Below are 25928 nucleotides of genomic sequence, written 5' to 3'. Positions count from 1 at the left end.
GAGCCTGCAGATGTGCGAGTGACGGCACGGGAAAGGAGGACTGAGCAGATTCAATCACAGAGCCCCCAGTTTCCCTCAGTGAAGCTGGGGGCTCAGTAAAGCCTTGTCAGGGCTGAGGCAGGCCGGGTCCGAGATCCAGCCAGGAAACTGATGCCAGATCTTAGACACGACAAGAGCCGACCCATCGACCAGCGCTGCTACTACTGTAGGGTACCAGATTTTTAATAAAACGGTACAGGGCAACTGACATAAAAGTAGGACTAACTTTCAACAGTAATGTATTAAAAGAAGACAAGTAGATCCGACTTGTAGTGCGCTGGTTGTCCTAGAATAAGGTACGACTGGCTGCACCACCAGAACCTTGAGGCTACACTCACAACCTCAAACAATACAAAAGAACAGAACAAGTGTGAATCTGGGTAATTGCGCTAGCTTCAAATTGTTAATTACAATCGGCACAAGTGTCATGACAAGCTTGATGAGCTACAATTTAATTCCTATGCGTCACAGAAATCTTCCTAGTCAGCCTACACGTGTTTTGACAAACTGTCTTTCTTAAGGCAAAGTCTATTCTTCGTAATGACCCAATTAAGGGGCTAAAAAATCCTGTAGTAGAATTGGTCGTGGTCATAAACAGGCAATCGGATCATTTAACATTTCAGCGTGTGGACGCATATGAGTCTTCAGGCTATCGCAGTAACCCCAAGCCACACTTGTTCTGTTAACTTTCGACAGTCGCTGTGCAGGCACTACACTTCGAATGGATTGTGTCCTCCAATGTATTCCACATCTTTGACATGTAATGTCCACAGCTGTGCTGCTTTTGGAAATTTTTCGGCACGGGTGTCCTGCGTCGATGCCGTTGGATCGATGTCCCTCGAAGGCCTCTGTGTTTGCTTCGAGAATGCGGCGGTGGACGCTCCAAGCAGGCAGAGCACAGTCTCCCCCGAGTGGGAGTTAGCTCAGGAAGTCCTTCTGGTGATCTTGGCCCTTTGCGGAACCCTTCAAGTGGATCTGTTCGCGACCGGTGCCAACCGGAAGTGTGAGAGATTTTGTTCAAGGGAATTTTCCTTCGAGAGGAGCTTTAGGGGACGCGTTTGTCATGGATTGGTCATTCCCACTTCTGTACGCGTTTCCTCCGTTCCCACGTCATTCCTCAGTTTGCAGAGGTTTGGGACCCACATGATCCGAATTGCTCCAGATTGGGCCAGGAGAGCGTGGTACCCGGACCTTCTAGAAATGTCCGTCTGTCCTCCATGCTGTATTCCCCACAGCAAGGATCTTCTCTCTCTCTCGCGGGTGGGTTGGGACGGGGGGGAGGATCTGGTTCTCCATCCAAAGGTCAAGACTCTCAACCTTCACGCTTGGTTTCTGAAAGGTTGAGATATAAGGGTTGCGACCTCCCAGATGACGTGATGGAGGTGTTGCTTTCGGCCAGACGTCCGCCAACCAAATCCCTGTGACGTTGGCGTAAGTTTTGCGACTGGTGCAGAGGACACAATGTCGATCCTTTTCAGTTTTCCATTCCGATGGTTGGTTCTTGCTTTCTTTGGCCCACAAGGGTCTGCAAGTGGGTACCATTAAAGGTTACCTGGCGGTTCTGTCTATTTTCAAGCGCTTGTCTGAAGTATGTTCTCATTTTAAGATTCTTTTTATTTCCCAGTTTCTAAAAGGGCTCACAAATGTGTTCCTGCCGCCCCCGTTTCAGGTGCTGGTTTGGGATCTGAATTTAGTCTTGAAATTCTTGATTAGTGCTCAGTTCGAACCTTTGAGACTGTTGACCCTTGAGACTGTTGACCAGACGATTTTCTTGATTGCAGTTACATCTGCTCGGAGAGTGAGCGAGTTGCAGGCACTTTGATCGGTGTCCAGTCATTATCTCAAACAAAATGTCGAATTACAATAATGTCGAAACAATAATGTCGAAAACAAAAATGTCGAATTGTTTTTTTTTAATTTACATGTTTTTTTGGGGTTCCGGTGGTAAAAAAAAGGGGTAAAACATAAAAAAAATGAAAAAAAGGGGGGTTGGGGGGGAACCCCCCCATTTCGAATAAAAATCAACAAAAAAAAGAAATTCGACATTTTTGTTTTCGACTTTATTTTTTCGACATTATGACTTTCGACATTTTTGTATTCGAGATTATGACTATAAACCACTTTGATCTAAGCCACCCTTTACTGTGTTCCACAAGGATAGGGTTGTACTGAGAGTACGTTCATTCGTCCTTCCTACCTAAGGTAGTGTCTGAATTTCACTTGAGCCAGAAGGTGGTACTTCCTGCTTTCTATCCTCCTCCTCATCCTGGTAAGGGAGAGGAGAGACTCCATAGATTGGACCCTAGGAGAGCTTTAAGCTTTTATATTTCTAGATGGCCTGGGTCAGAGTGGACGACCAGTTTCTTGTGGGGTACACTGGACACCGATTGGCCAGGCTGTTACCAAACAGACCTTGTCCAGGTGGATTATCCTCCCCATCACTGAATGTTATATTGGCTGGCAAGGACTCTCCTGAGGGTTTGCTAGCTCACTCCACCAGGGGCGTGGCTACATTCACAGCCCTGCAAAGGGGAGTTCCTATTAAGAACATTTGTGAGGCTGCAACGTGGTCTTCCATCCACACCTTTGTCAAATGTTACTCCTTGATGGGTTGTTTCCTTTTTTTGTGCAGGCGTTTTATAATGTCCATAACTTGTGGATCCTTATTGTGTAGCTTTTGCTTTTACATGGGACCCCTTGTCTGTGCTGGTGTTGGGTTGTTTCACTTGCTTTTGTTACCCTTTTTTACATTCGCTTTTTATATGGTATGCAATGATTGGTTTTGTTCCTTTTACCTTGTATTGACTGTTGGTTTCTTTTGTTTGTCCACACTTTTTGGTGCTGGACCTTTGTACGCTCCATTGCGTCTTCCATTTTTGCTTGTTTCATTTACTGCCCCAATCTGATTGTCTGCATTGCTTGTATCTCACTTATTGTGCAGCATTTTAGTTCTGTCATTTGTGTTTCTCGCTTTAATCTGATTTTTGATTACTTTGTGTCGTCCACTTATTCTGGGATTTTTAGCCTGGTGTTTCCCATGTGTATGGTTAAAGGAGAACTTGTTGAAAACTGTCAGTTTGTAATGTATATCTCTTGATTTAGTTGTTTACTTAATGTTGCTTAATTGTTCTGCAATTTGTTGTCCTCTCTGCAGGCTTTCCTGTGTACCAGTCTGTGTATCTAGCAGATGTCAAGAACGAGGGGCAGCCATGTGACTCTGAGGAGAGAGAAGGAACAAAGCATTCCGAAATTGGTGAGTGTGAACTGCCTTAGAGGAGCTGCTGCACCTCAACAGGCCTAGCAGAGCCCTCCTGAAGTGAGGGAGTAGGGCTCTAAATGACAGACTTGAAGGGTATAATGCCATGACCCTTTCACTTCAGAGTGGTCTACGTACTCGGCACTCCCTAGGTGGAGGCCCCCTGGTAAGACCTTTTCTTTTGGAGCACAGCATCTTCATTGACCTGTGTAGCACTTCCTTAGATGATCAGAGCATGGAAAGGGATCAACCAGAGTAAAAAGAGATAGGATTATAATTAGTTGCCCAATGAAGCAATATGATAGCCATTATGGGTTTAATGTATTTTTCATAGCCTTGCTCTCTACCATTTTCTCTAAGGCCTGTCCTTTCTTTGAGGAAACCATAAGGGCAGCCAAAAATGGCCGTTGTGCACATGTAGGCTCACCCTGGGCCCAGTCCTGCACCCCCAGGAGTGGTTTGGGATGGTTTAGACTGGCCCCTAGACCTAGAAAGGCCAATAAACAAACTGTGTGGCTGGTAATGAGTGTTTGGCGGTTTTTAGGGCACCCCTTATTGGCTAGCTGCCATAAACCTGTTTGCGTGCACCTTTGTGTGATTATGGAGGGCCGGCTCAGGCCGCCCATGAGTAGATGGGTGTATCTAGGGAAGACCTGAGCTTTCATAGTCTTCAATTGCTCTCTGCTGGGATTTCTGAAGGATTACCCATCCTCAAGGATTTTGTTTAAAAGCTGCTGCTGCTATTTTAGGACCAGTTCTGGCCATACTGGCTGGGTCCTATGTCCTTTCCCTCCGCTCAGGTTTCCTATTTTAATGCTGGACGTCTTTCTTGGGCTGTCCTCATAGTCCCTCGATCTTCACACTGGAAGTGCGGGGAGTCCTGTGCATGGGCTATTTCTGGTCTGTTAAGCTACCACTTTCCTGAATTATTGGCTTCTTTGAGCCTTGGGGTATGACGTTAGTCATCCAGAAAGAACACCACTACCCTGCCTCTGCTGTGTGTCTGGGCCAACCGGGATCGCCTTCACTGTTGCCCTATTTTGGGATGTCTTTCTGCTGGCTGGCTGCTGCATCTTACCGTCCGCATCACCTTGGTCTGGTTCGTCTGTCTTCCTGCAGCCATCACTGCAATTGTTAGCATCTGGCTAGGGTGAGCCCCACCCCAGAAAAGGATGTAATTTTTCTTTTGAGTGGCTGGGTTGTCATTGGTTTGGAATTCAAGTCCATGAGTCATCAGATCCTGTAGCTCGACCTGTAAAGGAAGATCTTTATTCACCATATTGTTTCGCTGTTTCTGTGCTATGCCATCTTAAACTGCCAGCATGGATTCTTACCTCTGGGTTGGTTATTGTAGATGCTTATCCTCCGTGGTGCTCTTGGCCCACGATCATGGCTTCCTACAGATCCCCTTTTTACTGTAGTTCGCTATTGGATAACATTGGCTTGAATCCTGCTTTGCTTCCTTGCTTCTTTTAGGCCTCTGACCTTGACCTGCAACTCTTCCTGGGGTTCTCCTCTGAAGTGCTCTGGGGCTTGTGGCACCTTTCGAGAGAGCCTGTCAGGTGGAACTCAGACTCCATTGACTTTATCCCATAACCGCCGTTCCGCCTTTTGGATTTGTGCTGTCAATTCCTATGGGACATTTTTCAACTTTAAAACTCTTGAAGGTACCTACCTGCACAGTGACATTTTCCCTGGGTCTCCCTTGGGTCACTGAAGTTTAGTACCAAGAGGTAATTCTGATTTTCCTCTGACTTTAATGCATTGCACTGCTGCTTACTGAAATGCACAAAGATACTCTGGATAACTGCGGTTACTTTGTGTGTAAATGTTTCTAGATCTGTCAGACCAATACTTCTGATGCTGTAAGCCTGGCTATTCTGGTTGTTTGGGTGGCGTCCTGATGTGAATTGTTCACCCCTTCGAATGGATTGTGTCCTCCAACGCATGCCACATCTTTGACATGTAATGTCCACAGATGTGCACTTTGGAAATTTTTTCCGCCGAGGGCGTCCTGCATCGATGGCGTCGGCTCCATGTCCCTCGAAAGCCTCCGTCGAGGGCGACGTCACAGGATGTTATAAATAGGAAGCACGGTGCCCGTAACCTCAGTTCAGTTTTTTCCATGAACGTGTTAACTTTATGATACTAGGCGCACCTCGTGTGTTTTCTTCATAGAAGATGTCTTTCTCTTGGACCCCTCCGACTCTGCGGTTTGGCTTTAAGACCTGCCGAGACTGCAAGTCAAAGATGTCGCTCACCGACCCCCACCGCATTTGTGGTGCTTGAGCGAGTCGCACGACACCGACGACTGCTCGAAATGCCAGTTGCTGACTACCAAGGCCTTGCAGGAGCAGCAGGGGAAGCTCCAGGTAGGTAGGGGCTGTAAGCCTGTTAAGTCCCGGACTTCCAAGTCCAAGGGGGGTTTCCACGGACGACTCGAGGGGCGACTCTCCACGTCGGAAGGATTCCCGGGAATCTCAGTGCCGGAGTGGTTCCTGCCACTCGTCTTTCTCATCCCGGCACTCAAGGAAGTGCCGTCACCGGTCGCCTTCCCCGTCCTCCTCGCAGGATGGCGCCTCAAGGAAGGCTTTGTGCCCTACGAAGTTCTCGACTCCAGAGGAATGGGCAGGTTTAAGAAATCCACGATGGCAATTTTTCAATCGCAGGACACGGGTCCGGTCGTGCCTTCTGACGAAGCCGGCCAGGATCGGTCTCGTTCCGTGGCTCGCACGCCTTTGGACTCGGGTTCGCGACGAGACATTAATCGGGAGCCGTCGAGGTCCCGTACGGACAAGGAATCGAAAGGGCACAAGAGACAGGTCCCTAGGTCTCAGTCCTCGTCCCCAGCAACACCTCAGCAACCGATTGAGGGCTCTGGGCCGGCGTTGACTCGTTTGGTGCAGTGTCTGTCCGATTCGGACATCGACACTTTGCAGTCATATCAGCCCACGGCGACGTCAGCACCTGTGTCGACGAATAAGCCTTCGGTGATCACGACATCGAGGTTGTTGACGCTCTCGACGCCGAAGCGTTCGGTGCGATCGGTGCCTTTGGGAATTTTTTCTCAATTTGCCATTGGAGTTCCCGGATATCGTGGATCCTCCAAGTAAAGCTACATCTAAGTCGGTGAGGCCAGTTTTGGTCTCCAGGCCCTCTTCTGCCCCAGACCTGGGTTTCAACCCCCTTTGGATGATATTTATGAAGAGGAGGAAAGGTCTGAGGTTGAGGAACCTGGTGACCTCGATGATCCACTTTTTTCTCTGGAGACAGTCAGTTGGAGGAGTTGAGGCAGACTCTCCATAATGCAAGTGGGCTGGACAGGTCCCCGGAAGTGGAATTTGGTAGACCTGAGCCAGGGGCTCATGCAGAGTCTTATTATAGGAGACTCATAGCGCGCGTCTTGGAGTATCTGGGCTGGTCTACTCCTCCTGAAGACTTTGTGCAAAATGATCTGATGGACATCTTGGATCAAGGTCCGTTCTCTGACCCTGTTTTGCCATTTCATATTACCTTACAGAAAAGGGTGGCAGCTGCTTGGCAGTCCCCGGAATCTCTTCCGGCTGTTAAGTCTTTAACCAAGAAATACCACCGTTCCGTTTGCGACCCCAGCTATCTATCTACTCACCCCACTCCCAAAAGTTTGGTGGTTCAGGCGGCTACGACCACCTTGAGGCAAGCGGCATACCCTACCATCCCTCCGGATAGGGACGACAAGCGCTTCCGCGGTTGGGCCCGGAAGGTATTTTCTGCTGAGAGCATGGCCTTGAAATCGGCCAACTCCATTTGTGCCTTGGCAAGGTTTTCATACACTGTGTGGAATTGTTTATTTGGCCGCTGAGCATAGTCCTGGGGGGGAAGAAAAGGATGGATGCCTTGCTCTCATGTAGGACGGCAGGATGCCATGCATAAATCCCTTCAGTCGGGTTTGGATACGACCGATGGAGTTAGCCGATCCATGGCTGCGAGCACAGTTGAACGCAGATTTGCGTGGCTGCGGAAGTCGGGTTTTGCTCCGGATGTGCAGGCCCGTCTTCTCAACATGCCCTTTGATGGCGCACATTTGTTTGGCAGCAAGGCTGACGAGATCCTTGAGAGGTTGCAGATCTTTAAGGGCCGCGGTGCGTCAACCTCTGCCTTTTCGTCCTAGGGGACAGCAGTGGAGGGGAGGTTCCTTTTTGTTTCTACTCCTCCTTTGGTAGAACGAGAGGGGGCCGCCAGGCAAAGGGACCAGCAAAAGAGGACCTGTGATGGTCTGGGAAATCGTGGAGCCAAAGCCGCTCAAGCAGCTGCCTCTTTGCCTTCAGGCACTTCCGCAGCCGCTTCCAAACAGTTGTGAGGCCATGTCCCGTGGTTTGCCGGTTGGGGGCAAACTGCCTCTGCATCTCGAAGAATGGCGTGCCATTACTTCAGATACATGGTTTCTGGATACCATAGCCCACGGCTACTACCTTCCCTTCCTTCAGCAGCCTCACGCCAATCCACCGGGGAAACTCTCTTTGAAGCTTCCGAATCCCCTCCTTGCGCAGGAAATCTTGTCCCTGCTGGAGAAAGGTGCTACAGAACTGGTGCCTGTATCGTAGAGTAACAAGGGATGGTGGTATTCTTATTTTTTGATCCCAAACTGGGGATTGAGACCCATCATGGACTTGTGTTGGTTGAACAAACTTCTCCGGAAGGACAAGTTCAAGATGGTCACTCTTTCTCCGGTCCTCCAGGCCCTTCAACTTCAGGATTGGTTGGTGTCTCTGGACCTCAAGGATGCTTACTTGGTGTCCAGACGACTGGTCGAAAAAAAACTGGTCGACTGCAATTTGGTCGACGCAATTTGGTCGAAAACCAAATGGTTGAATTTTTTTTTTATTTATATATTTATTTTTCGGGTTTTCGTTTAGTATAAAAAGGGGTTTTTAGAGAAAAAAAGGGGGTTGGGGGGACCCCCCCCCCCAAAAAAAAGGGGTTAAAATAAAAAAAAAGAAATTCGACCATTTGGTTTTCGATCAAATTGGTTCGACCATTTGTCTGGTCGACCAATTTTTTTCGACCAAATGTCTGGCAACCTGCTTACTTCCATGTGCCGATCCATCCCACGCACAGGAAGTACCTGAGGTTTGCAGCTTGTGACTTACACTTTCAGTTTCGGGTCCTACCGAGGGTCTTCACTAAGCTCATGGTGGTGGTGGCAGTGGGGGGATTCAAGTCTACCCCTACCTGGACGACTGGCTGATCCACCGCTAGCTCTGGAGAGCGCGCCCGGATCATCTCCGCGTCACCTGCCCACCCTTCACAGGCTGGGCTTATCCCTGAATTTTAAGAAGTCGCACCTGGCACCTTCCCAACAGCTCCAGTACATCCAGAGTCTGCCGGCTTTTGAATTCTTAAGGTTGCTCAACCTCATGGCATCCTGCATTTTTCTGATGCCTGAGGCCAGGCTGCCGATCAGATCTCTGCAGTGGGCGCTCAAGATGCAGTGGTCGCAGTTCTCCGGCAAGATGTCAGACCCCGTTCAGATTCCACTCTCGGTCTCCTAGGATCTTCTCTGGTGGGCCAACGAAGAGAAACTGATGAGGGGGGGGACAGTTTTGGCAACTGTGGCCGGAGGTGACGGTAGTGACAGATGCTTCCCTCACAGGATTGGGCGCTCATGCCAACGCCTTGACCGCCAGCAGTCGTTGGACTCCACATTAATTTGTTAGAGTTGAGGGCCACCCGGCTAGCCCTGATGGCGTTTCTGCCCTTTGTACGGGGGAAGTTTCCTGATCATGACGGACAACACAGTGGCCGTGCATTACCTCAACAAAAGGGTGAGGGGTAGGGTCACTCCCGTTGTGCAGAGAGGCAATTCAGCTCTGGTTCTGGGCCATCCAGCAGGAAATTTCGATCTCGGCGGTTCATCTGGCCAGAGACGACAATGCGGCGGCGGAAGCTCTGAGCAGGCAGAGCGCCTACTCCCACGAGTGTGAGGTGGCTCAGGAAGTCCTTCAGGAGATCTTCGCCCTTTGGGGAACCCTGCAAGTGGATCTCTCCACCACCAGTGTCAACCGGAAGTGCGAGAGATTCTGCTCAAAGGAATTTCCTCCAAGAGGAGCCTTGGGGGACGCGTTCGTGGTGGATTTGTCATTCCCACTGCTGTACGCGTTTCTTCCAGTCCCCGTCATTCCTCAAGTGTTGCAGAGGTTACAGAGGTTTGGTTCCCACATGATCCTCATAGCTCTGGATTGGGCCAGGAGAGCGTGGTACCCGGACATTCTTGAAATGTCCATCTGCCCCCAACGCTGTCTTCCCCACCGAGAGGATCTACTATTGCGCGAAGAGGGGTGGCGATGGGGGGCGGGGGGTACGTGTCAAGTTCTCCATCCAGAGGTCAAGAGTCTCAACCTTCATGCTTGGAATCTGAAAGGTTGGGGTATAAGGATTGGGACCTCCCGGATGACGTGATGGAGGTGTTGCTTTCGACCAGGCAGCCTGCAACAAAATCCCTGTACGTTGGCATAAATTCCGAGACTGGTGCAGAGATCACAATGTTGATCATTTTCAGTGCTCCATTCCTATGGTTTGTCTTTCTTACTTTCTTTGGCTCACAGGGGCCTTCAAGTAGGTACCATTAAAGGTTACCCCGCGGCGCTGTCTATCTTTAAGCGATCGTCTGAAGAATGTTCTTATTTTAAGATTCCTTTGATTTCTCAGTTTCTTAAAGGACTGACTAATGTATTCCCGCCGTCCCCTTTCCAGATGCCGGTTTGGGATTTAAATTTGGTTTTGAAATTTCTCATGGGTGCTCCATTTGAACCTTTGCACTTTTGTCCTTTGAGATTACTGTCCTTCAAGACTGTTCTTGGTTGCGGTTACTTCCGCTCACAGAGTGAGTGAATTGCAGGCACTTTCATCTAAGCCACCCTTTACTGTGTTTCATAAGCACAGGATTTTACTGCAATTACGTCCCTCCTTTCTATCTAAGGTAGTTTCTGAATACCATTTGAGTCAAAAGGTAGTTCTTCCCTCTTTCTATCCTCCTCCTGATAAGGAAGAAAAGCGACTCCATCGGTTGGATCCTAGGAGAGCTCTGAGCTTTTACATTTCTAGGATGTCCAGGGTCAGAGTGGACGATCAACTCTTTGTGGGATATGCTGGACACCGATTGGGCCAGGCTGTTACCAAACAGACCTTGTCCAGGTGGATTATCCTCACCATTATGGAATGTTATCGATTGGCAGGTAAGGACCCTCCTGATAGGTTGAGAGCTCATTCCACTAGGGGCATGGATACTTCCACCGCCGTCCAGCGGTGTGTTCCTATTAGGAATATTTGTGATGCTGCTACATGGGCTTCCATCCACAACTTTGTAAAACATTATTCCCTGGATACAAACCATGGCCAGGATATGGTCTTTGGGAATGTGGTTCTTTATTCCGCAATCTGATTGGAGGAGAGAAAAGAATTTAGAGTACCCATTTACTGGTACTGCTTTGGGAGTCTGTCAAAGATGTGGAATGCGTTGGAGGACATAATCCATTCGAAGAACAAGTTCTCCAGCATGGGGTCTGGCATGGATTCACATGCTCATGAATATTCCCCGTCGTCAGGCTGGGAATCCTTGGTAATGAGAAAATCTGTTTCAGTTTAGTTTCTGAACTGTCTTTCTACTAATAACCAATCACTGGTCTCTGGGTCATACTGCCCGCAGCCAATGACTGCCCTCTAACTAAGCCTCTCCTCTGGCGGCCATTTTCAGATTTTTACCGCACGTTCAAGTGTTGGGAGTCCTTGTGCTTAGCTCTCGAGCTTTTACTGCATGTTGAGTTTTTTCAAAGAGTTTACTCATTTGTCGGGCAAATTCGAGCCTCAAGCTCCACCGATTCATCTTCCGATTAATGGGGACCCGTTTCGGAATTTTCTACACCCCTCAAGGCCGATTTATTTTTATTTATTTTTTTTCATCGAATTTCACTTCTTGGAGGATTCCAGAAGATCTTTGAGGCCTACCCTGCGTGGTCATGGCTCAAGACAAAGCAGACTCGCTGCCTGTTGGATCCAATCTGTTCAGGAACTGCCCAGGATGTGGACTGCAGAACATCTTCGAGGATGAGCACTCTGTGTCTCTACTGCCTGCCCTCCGACAAGTCGCACGTGGAAGAGGACTGTGCGTTCTGCAAGAACATGTCCGTCCAGACCATGAAGGACGGTTGAAAATGACTTACTGGCTGGTGGCGAAGAGCCCGGCAGCAGGTGAGAAGTAGTCATCTGAGCGGTCTTCTAAGACCTTTTAGGGCGCCCCGGCGATGAGGTCCCAACAATAGGCAAAGCACAGCGAGTCCACGGGCACTGGGAGCACCGTTGGTTCGGGCTCCTCGGCTGCCACGCCAGGCCCAATGTCACCCACACCGTCAACCATGAGCCAACGCTCCGGTTCGGTGAAAAGGAAGTCTGAGAGCCCAGGTAAGCTTTGGGAGAAGCCCCGGTCGATCCTGCTGGAGAAAGCCAAGGGGGAGCGAGGCGGTGACACTCCCCCTACGGTGAAGGCCTCCGAAGCGCCTAAGGTCGTGAAGGCCCAGATTCACCCAGCTAAGTCCTCGATTGAGTGAGTCATGGCGTTCCTGGCGAAGCCCACAGAGGTAACCCCTGTGGAGACGGCCTCCAGGCCTAGAGTTTCCCGAGGGGAATCATCTTTCCAAACGATCAAAAAGACCCCTGTGAAGCCCTGGGCCGAGGAGGGTGGGGCGAGGTAGTCCTAGGGGACTCGGATACCTCCTCCGAGGACGAGCTGTCTGCCATCAAGGCAGCCCTGGACAAGAGGTTTGAGGAGGCCAGGGCCTGCGGGAAGGCCCGACGAGGCGGATGTAGAGTGCGAGGGGGGAGCCGACGAGGAGTGGCAGGTTGAGGAGGAACCGGAGGAGCCTCGGCCGACGCTCCTGTCTCAACCGAGGCCAGCACCGCTCAGCAGGTCAGAAGACATCTGTCTGGCACTGCACACCCTGTGCACGGAGATAAAGACAAGGTTGCCCTTGCCGCCGGTGGACGATCCAGCTGCGCCTGGACTGTCGGGGAGCCCTCCAGCCAACCGGAGGAGAGTCCATCTACCTCCACCTTTCCATCCTTCACCTCCATCCCCTCCTCCGAGGGATGAGACGGACAGAGACAACGTCGTCGGGGACGAACGATGGCGGAGACGGAACAGATCTCCCATTGCCCCCTTCACCGGGTTTCCCCTCCCGACGAAATTGACTCGTTTCACGCCATGATCGCCAGGGCCTTGGAGCTTTTCCAGCTATGCCCCGAAGAGCAGGAGGAGGGATTCCTGTATCAATGACGGGAGGCCAAAAGGAAGACTGTACTCCCAGTCCCGCTGTTGGACGACATCTGGGACGAGGGACTGTCCCTTCTGAAGAACCAAGTAGTACCGGGTCCCAGATTCCGCTCCTATGTGCCTCAGGGCGCAGCCGTCTCCGGACTCAGTAGTCTCTGCGGTGGCCAAGAAGAAATTGGCAGGGGCAACGGCATCTACTTCCCCGCCGGACGGGAGAGGAAGAAGCTGGACGCCATGGGACGTCGGATCATCTCGTCGGCAGTGACACCAATTAAGGCGGCCAATGCTCTCTATCGTGGCCCGCTATGATGGGGAGCTATGGTTTAAAATTGACCCCCTCCTGGACTTCCTCCCGAACGACAAGAGAAGGGAGGCCCTCGAAATCCTGCAAGATGGCGAGGTGGCTTCGGATCATGCCTTCAAGGTAGCCACGGACGTTGCTGGCTCCGGGTTTTGCCAGATGGGCAACATCGTTTGCCTTTGCTGGCACGTTTGGCTCAGGGCCTCCGACTTCCATCAGGACGTGCAGACTAGGGTACTGGACATGCCCTTCGAAGGGAACAATCTGTTTGGCAAGGCAGTGAACGAGTCACTGCTGCCATCAAGGTGGACACCGAGAAGCAAGTCCCAAAGTGCCTCCAAAGGATTCGGCGGCAGCTCCTCGTCATACCGCCAGGCGGCCTGTTCCTCATCGCACAAAGCCTACAGAGGCCACAACAAGGCCGGTGGACATCGTCGCCAAGGGGCCCAAGGGGCCAAGACCTCGGCGAAGCAGGACTGAACCTGCCGTGACGCCGGGCCCCCACCCGAGCACCCCGATGGGAGGCCAGCTGGCACAATTCATCAGCCTGTGGGAATCCATCTCCACTGACCGTTGGGTGCTGGATTCCCTTGCCCACTGGCACTCTAGAGTTCCAAAGGAAGTGCCCCGACTTTCCACTGGTGGCCAGGAAAGAAAACCACATCCCACAACTACTTCTGGAGGTACGAGCGATGCTGGCAAAGGGAGCGATAGAACTCGTCCCAAAGAGGCTCACGGTACTTCCTCGTCAGAAAGAAGACCAGTGGCTGGCAGCCTATCCTGGACCTCCGCCACCTAAACAGGTACATAAAATCCCAAAAGTTCCAGACATCCAGAATTGGGACAGCTGGAAGAAGGGGACTTCCTCGCTGGGCCTGGAGGATGCATACTTACATATCCCCATACACAAAGGACATTGAAATTTCAGGTTGAAGTCTTCATCAAGAGTCTTCAAGTGCCTGGTGCCTGTGGCGGCGCGGCTGCAGGGAATCCATGTCTACCCTATCTGGACGATTGGCTCACCCGAGCGAAGTCCAGGGAACTCGCCGTCGTCCACACAGCGAGGGCTGTCCGTCTGCTCACGGAACTGGGGTTCTCGATCAACTTTGCAAAGTGTTGCTTGGTGCCATCGCAGGATGCCCTATTCCTAGGGGCCAGGCTCAACACGGTGGCGTGGCTAACTTTACCGTCAGAGGAGAGGATAAAGGCCATCCTGGGCACAGTACAACGGCTGTTCACCATGGAAGTAGCCAGGGTGAGGTCTATCAAGTCACTGCTTGGCATGATGTCATCATGCATCTACCTCGTTCGTCTGTGCAAGTTGCCGATGCGGCCACTGCACGAGTTCCTCGATGCCCGTTGGATGCAAGTGGCGGGCAGTCTAGACAAGATCTCCTTCAACGAGACTTTCTGTCAAGCGATCCGGTGGTGGGGCACCCGCGTGCATCGTGTGGCAGGCATGGACTTCCAGACGCCAGCGCATCAGGAAACTGACAACAGACGCCTCCCTGGAGAGATGGGGCGTGCACACCGGAGATCTCCACGCAAGAAGCCTTTGGCTCCCGGAGGAGAGGTCACTACACATCGTCCTGGAGCTCAGGGCCGTGTTCTGGTCCCTCAAGGGCAAGGTGATACGGGTCTTCACTCACAACACCACCACGATGTTCTACATCTGGAACCCGGGGGGCACCAGATCTCCAGCTCTATCCAAGGAAGCGCAGTATCTGTGGCGCTGGGCTGTCGCCCAGGGGATGTTCCTGGTACCCTTTCACCTGGCAGGAGTGAAAAACACCATCGTCGACTCACTCATCAGGGAGCTGCGCTCGTGCCACGAGTGGGAGCTTCGGCAGGATCAAGTAAATCTTTTATTCCGACGATGGGCAGTCCCCAGAACACCAAGTGCCAGAGGTTTGCCAGCAGGTTTCCCCAGCCGGGGAGCATGGGGGATGCATTCTCCTTCCCCTGGGACGGACTGTTCCTCTATGAATCCCCACCGTTGCCGCTACTACTGCGACTCATCAGTCCACTCAGACAGTCCCGGTGCAGGATGATCGTCGTCGCACTGGCGTGGCTGAGGCGGATATGGATCCCGGAACCTCTGGACATGTTGGCGTCCCCTCCAGTCAAGCTTCTGGGGGATGCGGATCTTCTCACCAGGGAGGGAGGCGCGATCCTGCATCACGAGCCAGGATCGCTGAACCTGCAGGCCTGGCTCCGCAAACTAGAGTTTGGAGATTACAACATCCCGGTGGACCATACGGCCTTGGAAGGCCGCCCCGGGCCTCGGCCCAGAAAGTAGGGAGAGAGGGGGGAGGCTATTGTTAGGCCATTTTAGAACGCATATTCTCCCCTTCCTACACTTTGTTCGCCCAGCTGCCATCTCCTTAACGCAGAATTATGGAAAACACTCCATTTAAGTTTTGCCTTAACTGTAACCATAAATTCCCCTGGGTGGACAAACATTTAGTTTGCAACTTGTGTCTCCCGAGAGACCACGTTGAAACATCTTATAGCGCGTGCAGGCTCTTCAAGCCCAAGACGTTGAAGGACCGTTCCACTAAGCACTGGTCCCACTACGCCAGGCAACTCGAAGCCGTGGAGGTAGAAGAAGCCTTCAGCGATGGCACCGACGCTGCACTTTCGGACGGCGAGGGCACCGGAGTAGCTTCAGCTACCCAAGCGCAGGCCCCCCAACCCCATAGGACAGGCCGGCGGCCATGTTGTGGGGACTACACCTGGTGGCGGAAGCGCATCAAAAGCACACACCACAAAACACATAAGCCCCAGTTGACATTCGACAGATGAGTCGAATACTCAACAACGTTCGACACCCTGTGAATGGTCCATTGAGTCCCGGTCCTCTGGGCAATCTCTTTTAAGATCGCCACACGACAGGGCTAAGACATCGAAAGACTGTAAGGGTGTGGCACAAAAAACACCTTCCGGAGGTTGTCGTCTGCGGACGAAGCCTCGGCCCCCACACTCGAAGTTCGACATTCTTCATCTAGTAAAACGTCAGGCCCCAAAAGTCTGTTTCACACTCCTCTGGGCCCCAGGGTGGGGAAAAACACCATAAACAAATCCTCTAAGACCCCTTATAGGGACAAAAGTCCTACTAGGGACAGGTCTTCACAAAAGGGAATTTTATCCAAGCCCATAGAGAAACCTAAATACTCTAGGCCAAAGCTTATACCTCCTACTAATGAGGACATGGGTATTGCCGACACTGTAATTCCAAGTTTAAAGGAATGGTCTTCGCAGGATACCGACAGTTATGCGAAGAAAGACCTTTATGACAAATTTCTTTGAAAAAAATCCAGATTGCTGTCAGTTTTCAGACCACCCCTCCCACCTCAGCCCCTTCTGGCTCTCAACCCCCTACCAAGAGGGCTCGCTCTGATGTCCCCACACAGGGCAGAATTATAGATCTATATGACCCTGAAATAGATCCAGAAGACCAGGACGATCTTTCATTTGTGAAAACATCTGACCCTCGACTTATTCATGAGGACACAGACATACTTTATTATGGGGACGATGAGGACCCAGACCAGGAGGCGAACATGTATTCGATAGACTCTCCTATTAATCAGGACCCTCTAGTGGTAGATTACTCTGTAGACAATCAACCCCTCCTCAACGAAGTCTTAACCAAAGCGGCAGAACACTTCCGCATTGACACACAGGAGGTACATGAAGACAGACTTCGCTGAACAATTATTTGGAGACAAAGACAGTAGGGCAGTTAATCCCACTGCTAAAATCTGTGCAACGTTGAATCCAACCTTCTTTGGAGGCACCAAATCTCTCACAGGCTGTTAACCCGTGTGTGGAAAAACTGTTGTCCTACTCTTTGGTGGTTACCACAACACGAAAGAGAGCAGGCACACCCCTTGCTTCCTCCGAGGCTCCTCCGGATAAGGAGTGCAAGAAGATATATGCAATTAGCAGAAAAGTCGCCTCTTCTGCAGCCTACCAGACTAGAATTGCTAATAATGCTACACTTTTGTCAAGTTACAACTGCTGTAAGTGGGCGGAGGTTTCCGCGTTACTCTCATCCGCACCTGAGCCACTTAAATCTCAATTGGCTCAGGTGGCAGCAGACGGAAGAGCTGTGTTTACTTGTCTCCTCAAGTCAAATTTAGACGCCGCTGACAATGCAGGGAGAGGTATTGCCGAGGGCACTATTATAAAGGCCAGAAACACAGGCCATCCTATTAAATATGCTAGTGGAACCTGATGTGCTCTTCGGCAAGGCTGTAGTAGATGCACTTAAGACAGCAAAGGGTGAGTATGACACTCTAAAGTCCTTAGGTCAGCTCACAAACAACCCAACGGGGCAAAGCGGTAACAGCAGTTTTCACTGCTTTCAGGGCCACAATTCTCAGAGGGGGGGGAATCAGCATACAACCAAGGCCAAGGTTCCTATGGCAACAACCAAGGACAAACCTTTCAGGGCTGTCCACGAAGACAATGTAGAGGTAGTGGTAATCGGGCCAGGGGCCCAGCAAGAGGTGGCACCCCCATCTCAGAGCAAGTGACATTCTGCTCCAGGTACCCTCAGATGCATCTCCAGTAAGGGACACATTGCCAACTTCACCCGCGCGTGGGAGGATATCACCTCAGAAAGATGGGTGCTGTCCACGGTAGCAGGGGGCTACTGCATAGAACTTCTTTAACGACCTCACGATCACCCCCCCCCCCCTCGAGACAAAAGGTCCACCCAGAGGAACCTCAGCGGATCCTTCAAGAAGAAATAACAGCGCTTCTATTAAAGGACGCCATAGAAGTGGTCCCGGCCAACCAGGTAAACAGGGGTTTTTATTCAACAACAAATGTTCTGCATGACTACACTACAAGAGGTAATCCCGCTTCTAAAAAAGCGATTACATGGCAACACTGGATATGAAAGATGCCTATTTTCATATTTCAATGTTCCCAGCGCACAGAAGAGTCTTGCGTTTCAAGGTAACGAACCAGCACTACCAATTCAAGGGGCTGCCCTTCGGAATAGCCTCAGCCCCAAGGGTATTCACCAAGGTGCTGTTGGTGGTGGCAGTGCATCTGCGCAGGGAGGGAATCTCAGTGTAGCCTTACTTGGACGACTGGCTCATAACAGGGCAATCACCTCTGATTTGCAGACAAAACATCCAAACAACTATCAACCTCCTCTTTCAATTGGGCTTCTCAATCAACTTGAAAAAAATCAAGCCTAGAAGCCAAGCACTTCTAAACAGTTCCTAGGAGCTATTCTAAACACAGATGAAGGATTGGTCTTTCCCTCAGAGGAGAGAATAAGGAATGTGTTACTGCAAATACCACATTATCAGGCTGGCTGCCAGATAAGGGTGCACAAAGCAATGTGTTTAATAGGCATGATGGCATCTTGCATATACCTGGTTCCCCACGCGCACCTGCGCATGTGTCCCATACAGGAGTGGTTCGCGAAACAATGGTCTCAGGCAAGCGGTCAGTGGGTCGATCTAGTGGTCGTTTCGCCAACACTGGTACAAAATCTTCACTGGTGGACGAGAGAAAATCTGACTAAGGGGAAACCCTTCTACGACCCACAGATACAAGCAGTGGTCACAACGGAAACTTCGCGGGTGGGGTGCTTAATACCTTCACCACACAGCCCAGGGTCTGTGGTCTCACAATGCAGCTCAGAACCACATCAATGTGCTGGAATTTCTGGCAGTATTGAAAGCCCTCGAGGCTTTCGAACCCCATTTAACAAACCTGTTAGTGCAGATCCTGACGTACAGCACCACAGTGATGTTTTATATCAAGAGGGGGTACACACTCTCCAAATCTATCCAGACTTGCACAGAAAATCTGGAAATGGGCACTCAAACTGAAAATCTTCCTGTCATCACATGTTCCAGGGGAACTAAACGCTCTAGCAGTGTCATGATCTCTGCTTCCAAAAGATCAGGACTTGCCTGACTCCCTTGGAAGCGGACCCATAACCCCGGTTCCGAGTGCCAGCCAGTCCCAATTGGGACCTTTTGGACCCTGTCCTGGTGCCAGTGGCACCAGGCTCATAAAGATGCCCAGTCCCAGCGCTGGAAGCGCCGGGCTCATAATGCTTGGGTGGACTTACCTGCAGCAGACCATGCTGCTTACTTAACTGCCAGTTGAGCCCCTGATCCTCTTCTGTTTGGGACTACTTTTCCTGTTGGGTGGGGCAGGAGCCACTCCCTAGGTTCAGAACACTGGAACTCTTCTGGAAAGCAGGAACTCTTTTCTCAACTAGGCGAGGCTGTGGAAGGAGACACGTAAGCACTACAGGAGGCTATTTAAACCACACCCGATGGATGAATCTTGCTTTGCGTTATTCTGCATTCTCTGCAGCAGAACGCTCATCGTGTCTTCTGCTTCTGATCCTGGGCCTAAGGGAACAAAGGCTTACCATCCTGGAATCCAGTCTTCAGCAGCACCTGTAAAGACAAAGAAAGAACAGGTTAGCACTACGGTCTTCAGTGGCAGCGCATCTCTTACCTGGTCCATCGGCTGTCACCAACGCCTCGCGCTGCATTCCGGCATCTGAAAGACAAAGGCTTACCTACTCTTCGCATGCTCCGGAGGTCTTCGCACTGCATTCCGGCATCTGAAAGACAAAATCTTACCAGCTCTTCGCACGCTCCGGAGGCCTTCGGCGCTGCATCCCGCATCTGAAAGACAAAAGAAGGTGCGTTTAAAGACATTGGGCAACTTTATTACTCACGTGCCATTACTCCTTCCCATGCCGAATCCAGTGGGTATTCCAGCACCCTTCAGCTTCTCTAAAGCTCCGAACTTTTACCTGCAAGATAAACGGGACAGTTAGTGCGCATCGTGAAGCAGGCTACAAGCGCTTACTTGCGTGCTTCCAGGCGCTTCTATTCCTCACGCGGGTTCGATCCTCAACTCTCATCAGCCCGCCATCCGCCATCGCCGGAACCCTGCAAAACAAGAGATATCATTACAAAAGACTTTTAAGACATTTGAAGTGCCCAGAACTTACCGTTTGTGCAGTTAACGACGGACAGCAGTCCTCTGAGGTCAAGAGGCCTGCACCCTTATCCAGTGAAGAAACTGGTTACGGCACCCTGCCCCGAGGCAGATGGAGAGCTCGGCGTTCACTTACGTAAGGTGAGGGTGTTAACCTTTGGGGTTCTACAGGAGAAGAGAAAGGGAAGAGGAGAGAGGCACCCAATAACCCCAGTTCATTAATCCCATATTTTCTATCTGCAGACATCTTACTCTTCGAGTCAGACATACAGTGCACAGAGGTCCAGCCCAAAGAGCCAACCGTGTGTTACACATCACCTTTGAAGATACGGCATTCACCCAGTCAAGACCGGCGCCTCTGCGGGAATCAGGTGAGCGTTACAAGCAGACTCATTGAGCAGAGATCCCCTACCAGATGAACACGAGTGGCGTCTACACAAAGGTCGTAGAACACCTCTTCTCACCATGGGGTTTTCCAACTATAGACTTATTCGCCACAAGCGAAAATTGTCAATGCTCAGACTTCACGTCCAGGTTCCCCCAGCCAGGCTCCAAGGGGAACGCCCTATGGATGAACTGGTCAGGGAAGTTTGCTTACGCTTTTCTCCCCCGACTCCTCTCATGAGGAAAGTGGCGAACAAGTTACTCAAAGAACCAATGACGCTGATGTTGCTCCTATGTGGGCAAGACCACCGTGGTATCCACATCTGCACAGACTGGCGATGTGCGAACCCATCAGACTCCCGTGCCAGTATAACATACTCACCCAGCACGGAGGACTTAACAGTGCACCCACAACTACAATCTATGAACTTGGCAGAATGACTCCTGAAGTCACAGTTCGGACATCTCCATCTACCACAGAGATGTATGGCTATCTTGAAAGAGTCAAGAAAATGGAACACTAGGCACTGTTACTATGATAAACGGAAACGGTTTGTAATTTGGTGCCAGAATAAGCAAATCAACCCAGTTGATTGTACTTATTCAAACATTCTAACCTATATGCTCCACTTACTGGATGCAGGGATAGTGTTTAACTCGCTAAAAGTACACCTGGCGGCTTTGTCAGCCTACACCACTTCCCATAACAAGGTCTCATGGTGGAAGGTACCAGTCATCAAAGCATTTATGGAAGGGGTAAAGAGACTTCACCCTCCAATTGCTAACCCACCGCCAGGTTGGGACCTTAATGTGGTACTCGCTAAACTCATGGGACCACCCTTTGAGCCTGTGCACAAGTCTAGTCTCAAACACCTGACTTATAAGACTGCCTTCTTAGTAGCCATCATGTCCATAAGAAGGGTCAGTGAAATCCAAGCTCTATACATAAGGACAAACTGGTTTTACGCACTCACCCTAGGTTCTCACCTAAATTAATTTCCAAATTCCATGTTAACCAGTCTATTGAGCTACCGGCTTTCTTCCAGGAACCCAAAAGCTCTGTGAGGTAAAACTCCACACACTAGATGTGAGGAGGGTGGTCCTCTACTACGTAGACCAGACCAGACCGCTAAGAAAGTGTCTCCATAGCGCCAGACAGAGCAGGTGACCGCATCTCTAAGAATGATACCTCCAGGTGGATAGTCAGATGTATCCAACTGTGCTATTCCCTATCAAATAAGACACTGCCTTTTATGCCAAGGGCTCACTCCACAAGAGGTACTGGAGCCACTCTGGCTTTCATTGCAAATGTCCCCTTAGACAGTATTTGCAAAGCAGCTACATGGAGCTCTATACATACTTTCACTCAGCACTACTGCATTGACACTCATTCCAAGACTGATACACAAGTGGGACAAGCGGTTCTAAGACATTTATTCGCTCATGAACCTGCTCACATCCCACCTCTTCTTCCACTGCTCGCTAATCTATGCACAGCATGTGATCCAAGCAGATTCCACAAGCCTCAGAAGGGATACATTACTCACCGTAATCGTATTTCTGATGCTTGTATCTGCTTAGATTCACATGCGACCCACCCTTCCTCCCTTCGGAGAGAAGGCGCATGGATGCTTATGAGCTTGTCTGATACGTGTCTGCTTGGATACAACTGTACTCTCGCTACACCTCATGCTACCTCATGTCAGAAAAATAACAATCTGAGGGACCTCGATGCGCGAGGGATCATGGGTACACACCCTGTTGACGTCCATTTTTGAATTTCGAAAACAGCTGTCATACTCCGCAGCTTCCACTAGATGTTGGCCTATGCACAGAATGTGAATCTAAGTAGATACAAGCATCAGAAATACGATTACGGTGAGTAATGTACATTTTACTCTACCATATTGCAACTCAGCTACTTATTTGTTTGTGTTACGCTTTACTAAACATTGTATATTTGTGCAATGTACTCTTTTAGGGTGTACGCCTCCTAGCCAGTCTTCCTACCTCCTTGAATGAAGCCCGAATTCTGACATTGATTCCAATTTACAAAGTCTGGTCTACTTTTTGGTTGAAGCATGGGCAATCTTAGGATAGAATGGTTTCATCCCCCTCACCATAGTTTTGTGGTAAACCTTCCCAGCAAATGCCCACCTGCTTCTTGGAAGCTGCCTGGCATGGATCTCGACGTCCTGGTGCAATTCTCTGCAGCCTCCCAACATTGTTTTCCATGAAGTGGGCAGTGTCTCTCCAAGCACAGGTCTCGAGGGATGGCTGCATGACGCTCACAGTAGCAGGTAGTCTCTCCACAGCCTGATGTTTAGACACAGTGCCACAAGGTCAGTCGAATGGTGTGGGGTATAAACCAGACATCTGTCCATTCATCACAGTGGCTCTTACATATTGTATTAACTGATATAAATAGTACATATTAGCAGGTTTTTATATAGTGCTTTATGACACATTCATTATGTTTCTCAACACACTAGTAATTAAAACTGCTCAATTTCATGGTACTAAGTTTATCGACCTCTAACAATGGACTGAGACACCACTCTTGCAATTCACATCACTGATTACTGGTTGCACAGATATTTGAGTTCAGTGCCTAACTCACTGAGCTCCCCTTCTGCCTATTTATGGACTATAGTTTCTATACCCCTATCGGGCAATCTCTGAAGCTCAAGAAGCTGGAGAATGATGCGTGGAGTTCCGTTTCTCATCCCGTGGTTCTCAGATGCTGTTAGAATCGAGAATAAGTTCAGCCCAGTGTAGATGCCATGGAGCAGGAAATCGGACATTGAGGGGCGATAAAAGCTTGCAAAGCCTACAAGCCTTGACGGAGGTGAGGGATGGGGCCCAAGAGGAGTAAGTGTGGATCACATAGGGCAGGAGGAGAGGAACAACAATCCGACAGGGAGGTGGGCGCATGTCGTGGATGCTTGCCAACATCAACAAAGAAACGGGCTTTGCTGTGACTCTTAAATGATATGGAACACTAACGGGGCTTCCGTGCCTGAGCAGAATAACACCAGGGGTTCTGATTCTAGTTCTCTTAGCAGAAAAGGAACGCCTATATGCGTCACACTTGGCACGCATGTAGGAACGTGAGAGTAATCTTTTTTAAAACATTTTTTTTAAATGTTTATTTAAAATTTTACTACAACAAGAATACATCAATCACAAAGCAAACACAAATTAAAAGTGGTGAACCATAATATAAGTAACAGTAAAATACATAAGGAAAGAGACGGAAGAAAAAAAAACGAAAAAAAAAACCAAAACCCACCTATCAATATATACATTCCTCTTGCCAATACAGGTTTACATACAGTTATTTACTAATACAGTTCAAGGAATGCATCCCACACCTTAGCATGAATCCGCAATTTCCCCAATCGCTTATACATCACCCTCTCAATATTTGCCAAGGAATTCATCTCATCAATCCAACCATCTGCAGTTGGCGGGATCCGGGATTTCCAACCCCTCAACATCAGTTTCTTGGACACCGAGGCTCCCCTGAACAAAAATTTCTTCTCAGACATAGAAAGATCTTCAAGCAACTCACCAGACCCCAGAACCATCGTCTTAAAATCCAAATCAATGTTGCAATCCAGCGGGGGCGTGGCCAGCAGCCGAGCGATGAGGACGTGAGCTCGCTTCGCTCCCGGGTCGCCAGCCAAATCCTGAAACAATCCTGTTTTTCCTGCAAGACTACAAGTACCCAAAAGTGCCTACTCGATGTGGGAACTTCTACTGCACGTCCCTACCTGATCCTGGTGAAAATCGGTGTCGGAGAACCCACTTGGCGAGACTTTCAAGAAAGCAAGCTTGCGCGCCACAGAGCACACAAAATGGCCGCTGCAGACCGCGGATGAACGGAGGACACCGTGTGTCACCACCGAACCCTGCCCGAATACCGGCGGCTGGCTAGTGCAGTGTGGGGTGCTGTGTTGGGCTACACGACGGGCAAAGGACCGTAAAATAGAACCAAGCGACCCCCGGTGCCTCTCCCGGACTGCAGGGAGCGGGACCCCGCTGGGCGCCTCCCGCCGGCGAAACCCGCGGAACCGTGAAGGTTACCCTCCGGCGGTGAGTCGTGGGGCGGAGGGGATACACCCTTGGAAGCGGCGTCAACGGTTGTCATTCACAGGCAGTCAAATCCGCACCAACGTAGCGACGTACGCGCCCGTACACTACTTCTGCCTGCTGGCGCCATCGGAACGTCCGGAGCCGCCGGGGCTCCTCGAGTGTTCCACTTAGCGCTGCGCGCCTACCAGACTCCTGAGGTGGCCCCCGCTCGCTGTCGGACAGCTACTGCCTCAATCTTGCGGTAAGGAGAAGTGGGGACGGGAAAGCAGGAACTTGCGTGCTTCCCCCTAGCCGCCGGTGGGCCCGCTACAGAGACTCTGCCAGCTGCCCCTCCATAGCGAAACGGATTTGCCATATTGAGGCACACAGATACCCTTCATCCTCAACGAGCGCGGGCTGAGGTCAGCGGACCCCGGGCGACCCACATCTTCACCCCCTGTGTGGGAAGGCCGATACAGTTACGCCAAAGAAATGCTGGAAGGTGTGGTGTTGAACGTTGTGTAATCCCAAGGCTAAAATTAGCTGCACATCAAACCCTAACACAGTATCCGGCAGATTGCACCCAGACCGGGGGTGGGGGGAAGTTCTATAACGGAACAATCGCCTCGGATAAATAGGCGGAATCCGCCCACCGATTAACGTTACAGACCATGCCAGCTGCTATGGGGAAAGATAAAGCAAAAAAATTGACAAGTCAAAGCAAAATGGACCAATTCACTACGGCCACAGCGAGCGCACAATTGGACCACGAACAATCAGACACCATGTTAGAAACAGAGCAAAACATATCCCTGAAGTATATCATGGCTGCGATAACAAACTCCAGAACCTCCATGGAACAAAAGATGGATAGCATCAGCACAGACGTTTCACTCCTCCGCCATGATCTTCAGAAACTGTCCTCCCGCACAGGAGAAGCGGAACAGCGGATCTCTGGGACTGAAGATGGGCTGCGCACTATGGAACAAAGGATGGCCGGGGTAGTGGCACGTCTGAAAACACTGGAGGAGAAGGCAGAGGACAGTGAAGGCCGATCAAGACGAAACAACGTTCGCATCCTGGGCGTACCGGAAAAAACGGAAGGCCCTTCCATGGAACTGTTCCTTGAACAATGGATAACCGACATGTTTGAACCCCAGACATTCTCGAAGTTTTTTTCAATCGAACGAGCGCACCATGTGCCCACTGCAAGACCGACACCTGGTGCACCTCCACGCACCATAGTTACAAAACTGTTGAATTATAGAGATAGAGATACGTTACTCCAGACGGCAGGGGCCAAAGGCACACTGACCTTTAATGGATCCAAGGTAACATTCTTCCCTGACTACACAAGGGAGGTCCAGAGAGCCAGGCAATCTTTTGATCAGCTCAAAAGACAACTCCAGACCCTACACGTGAAATACGGCTTGCTCTTTCCGGCCCAGCTCAAGATCTACCACGGAGGGACAACAGTACACTTCACTGACCCAAAAGAAGCGTGGAACTGGGCAGAGAAACACATTGAAGGTGACTGGAGACTTGCAAGCAACAGAACCAGAAACAGGAACCGA

The 25928-nt window shown here is 50.4% G+C and overlaps 1 protein-coding gene across 9 annotated transcripts in view; it reads left to right on the top strand.

Annotated features, from left to right (window-relative positions):
• Positions 1 to 25928, top strand: part of LOC138452992 (zinc finger protein 383-like) — a 700934-nt gene that overhangs the window by 302426 nt on the left and 372580 nt on the right. For all 9 annotated transcript variants that reach the window (XM_069605389.1, XM_069605385.1, XM_069605380.1 and 6 more), the window contains one exon: positions 3194 to 3292. In XM_069605389.1, coding sequence (XP_069461490.1) covers positions 3194 to 3292 — 99 coding nt within the window. The remainder of the gene's footprint in view (positions 1 to 3193; positions 3293 to 25928) is intronic.

This window comes from Ambystoma mexicanum, chromosome 4p (assembly GCF_040938575.1).
Source record: "Ambystoma mexicanum isolate Mex_15411 chromosome 4p, UKY_AmexF1_1, whole genome shotgun sequence".
In the NCBI taxonomy this organism is placed as follows: Eukaryota; Metazoa; Chordata; class Amphibia; order Caudata; family Ambystomatidae; genus Ambystoma; species Ambystoma mexicanum.
The sequence above is the reverse complement of the archived record's forward strand: the minus strand, read 5'-3'. Positions and strand labels throughout refer to the sequence as shown.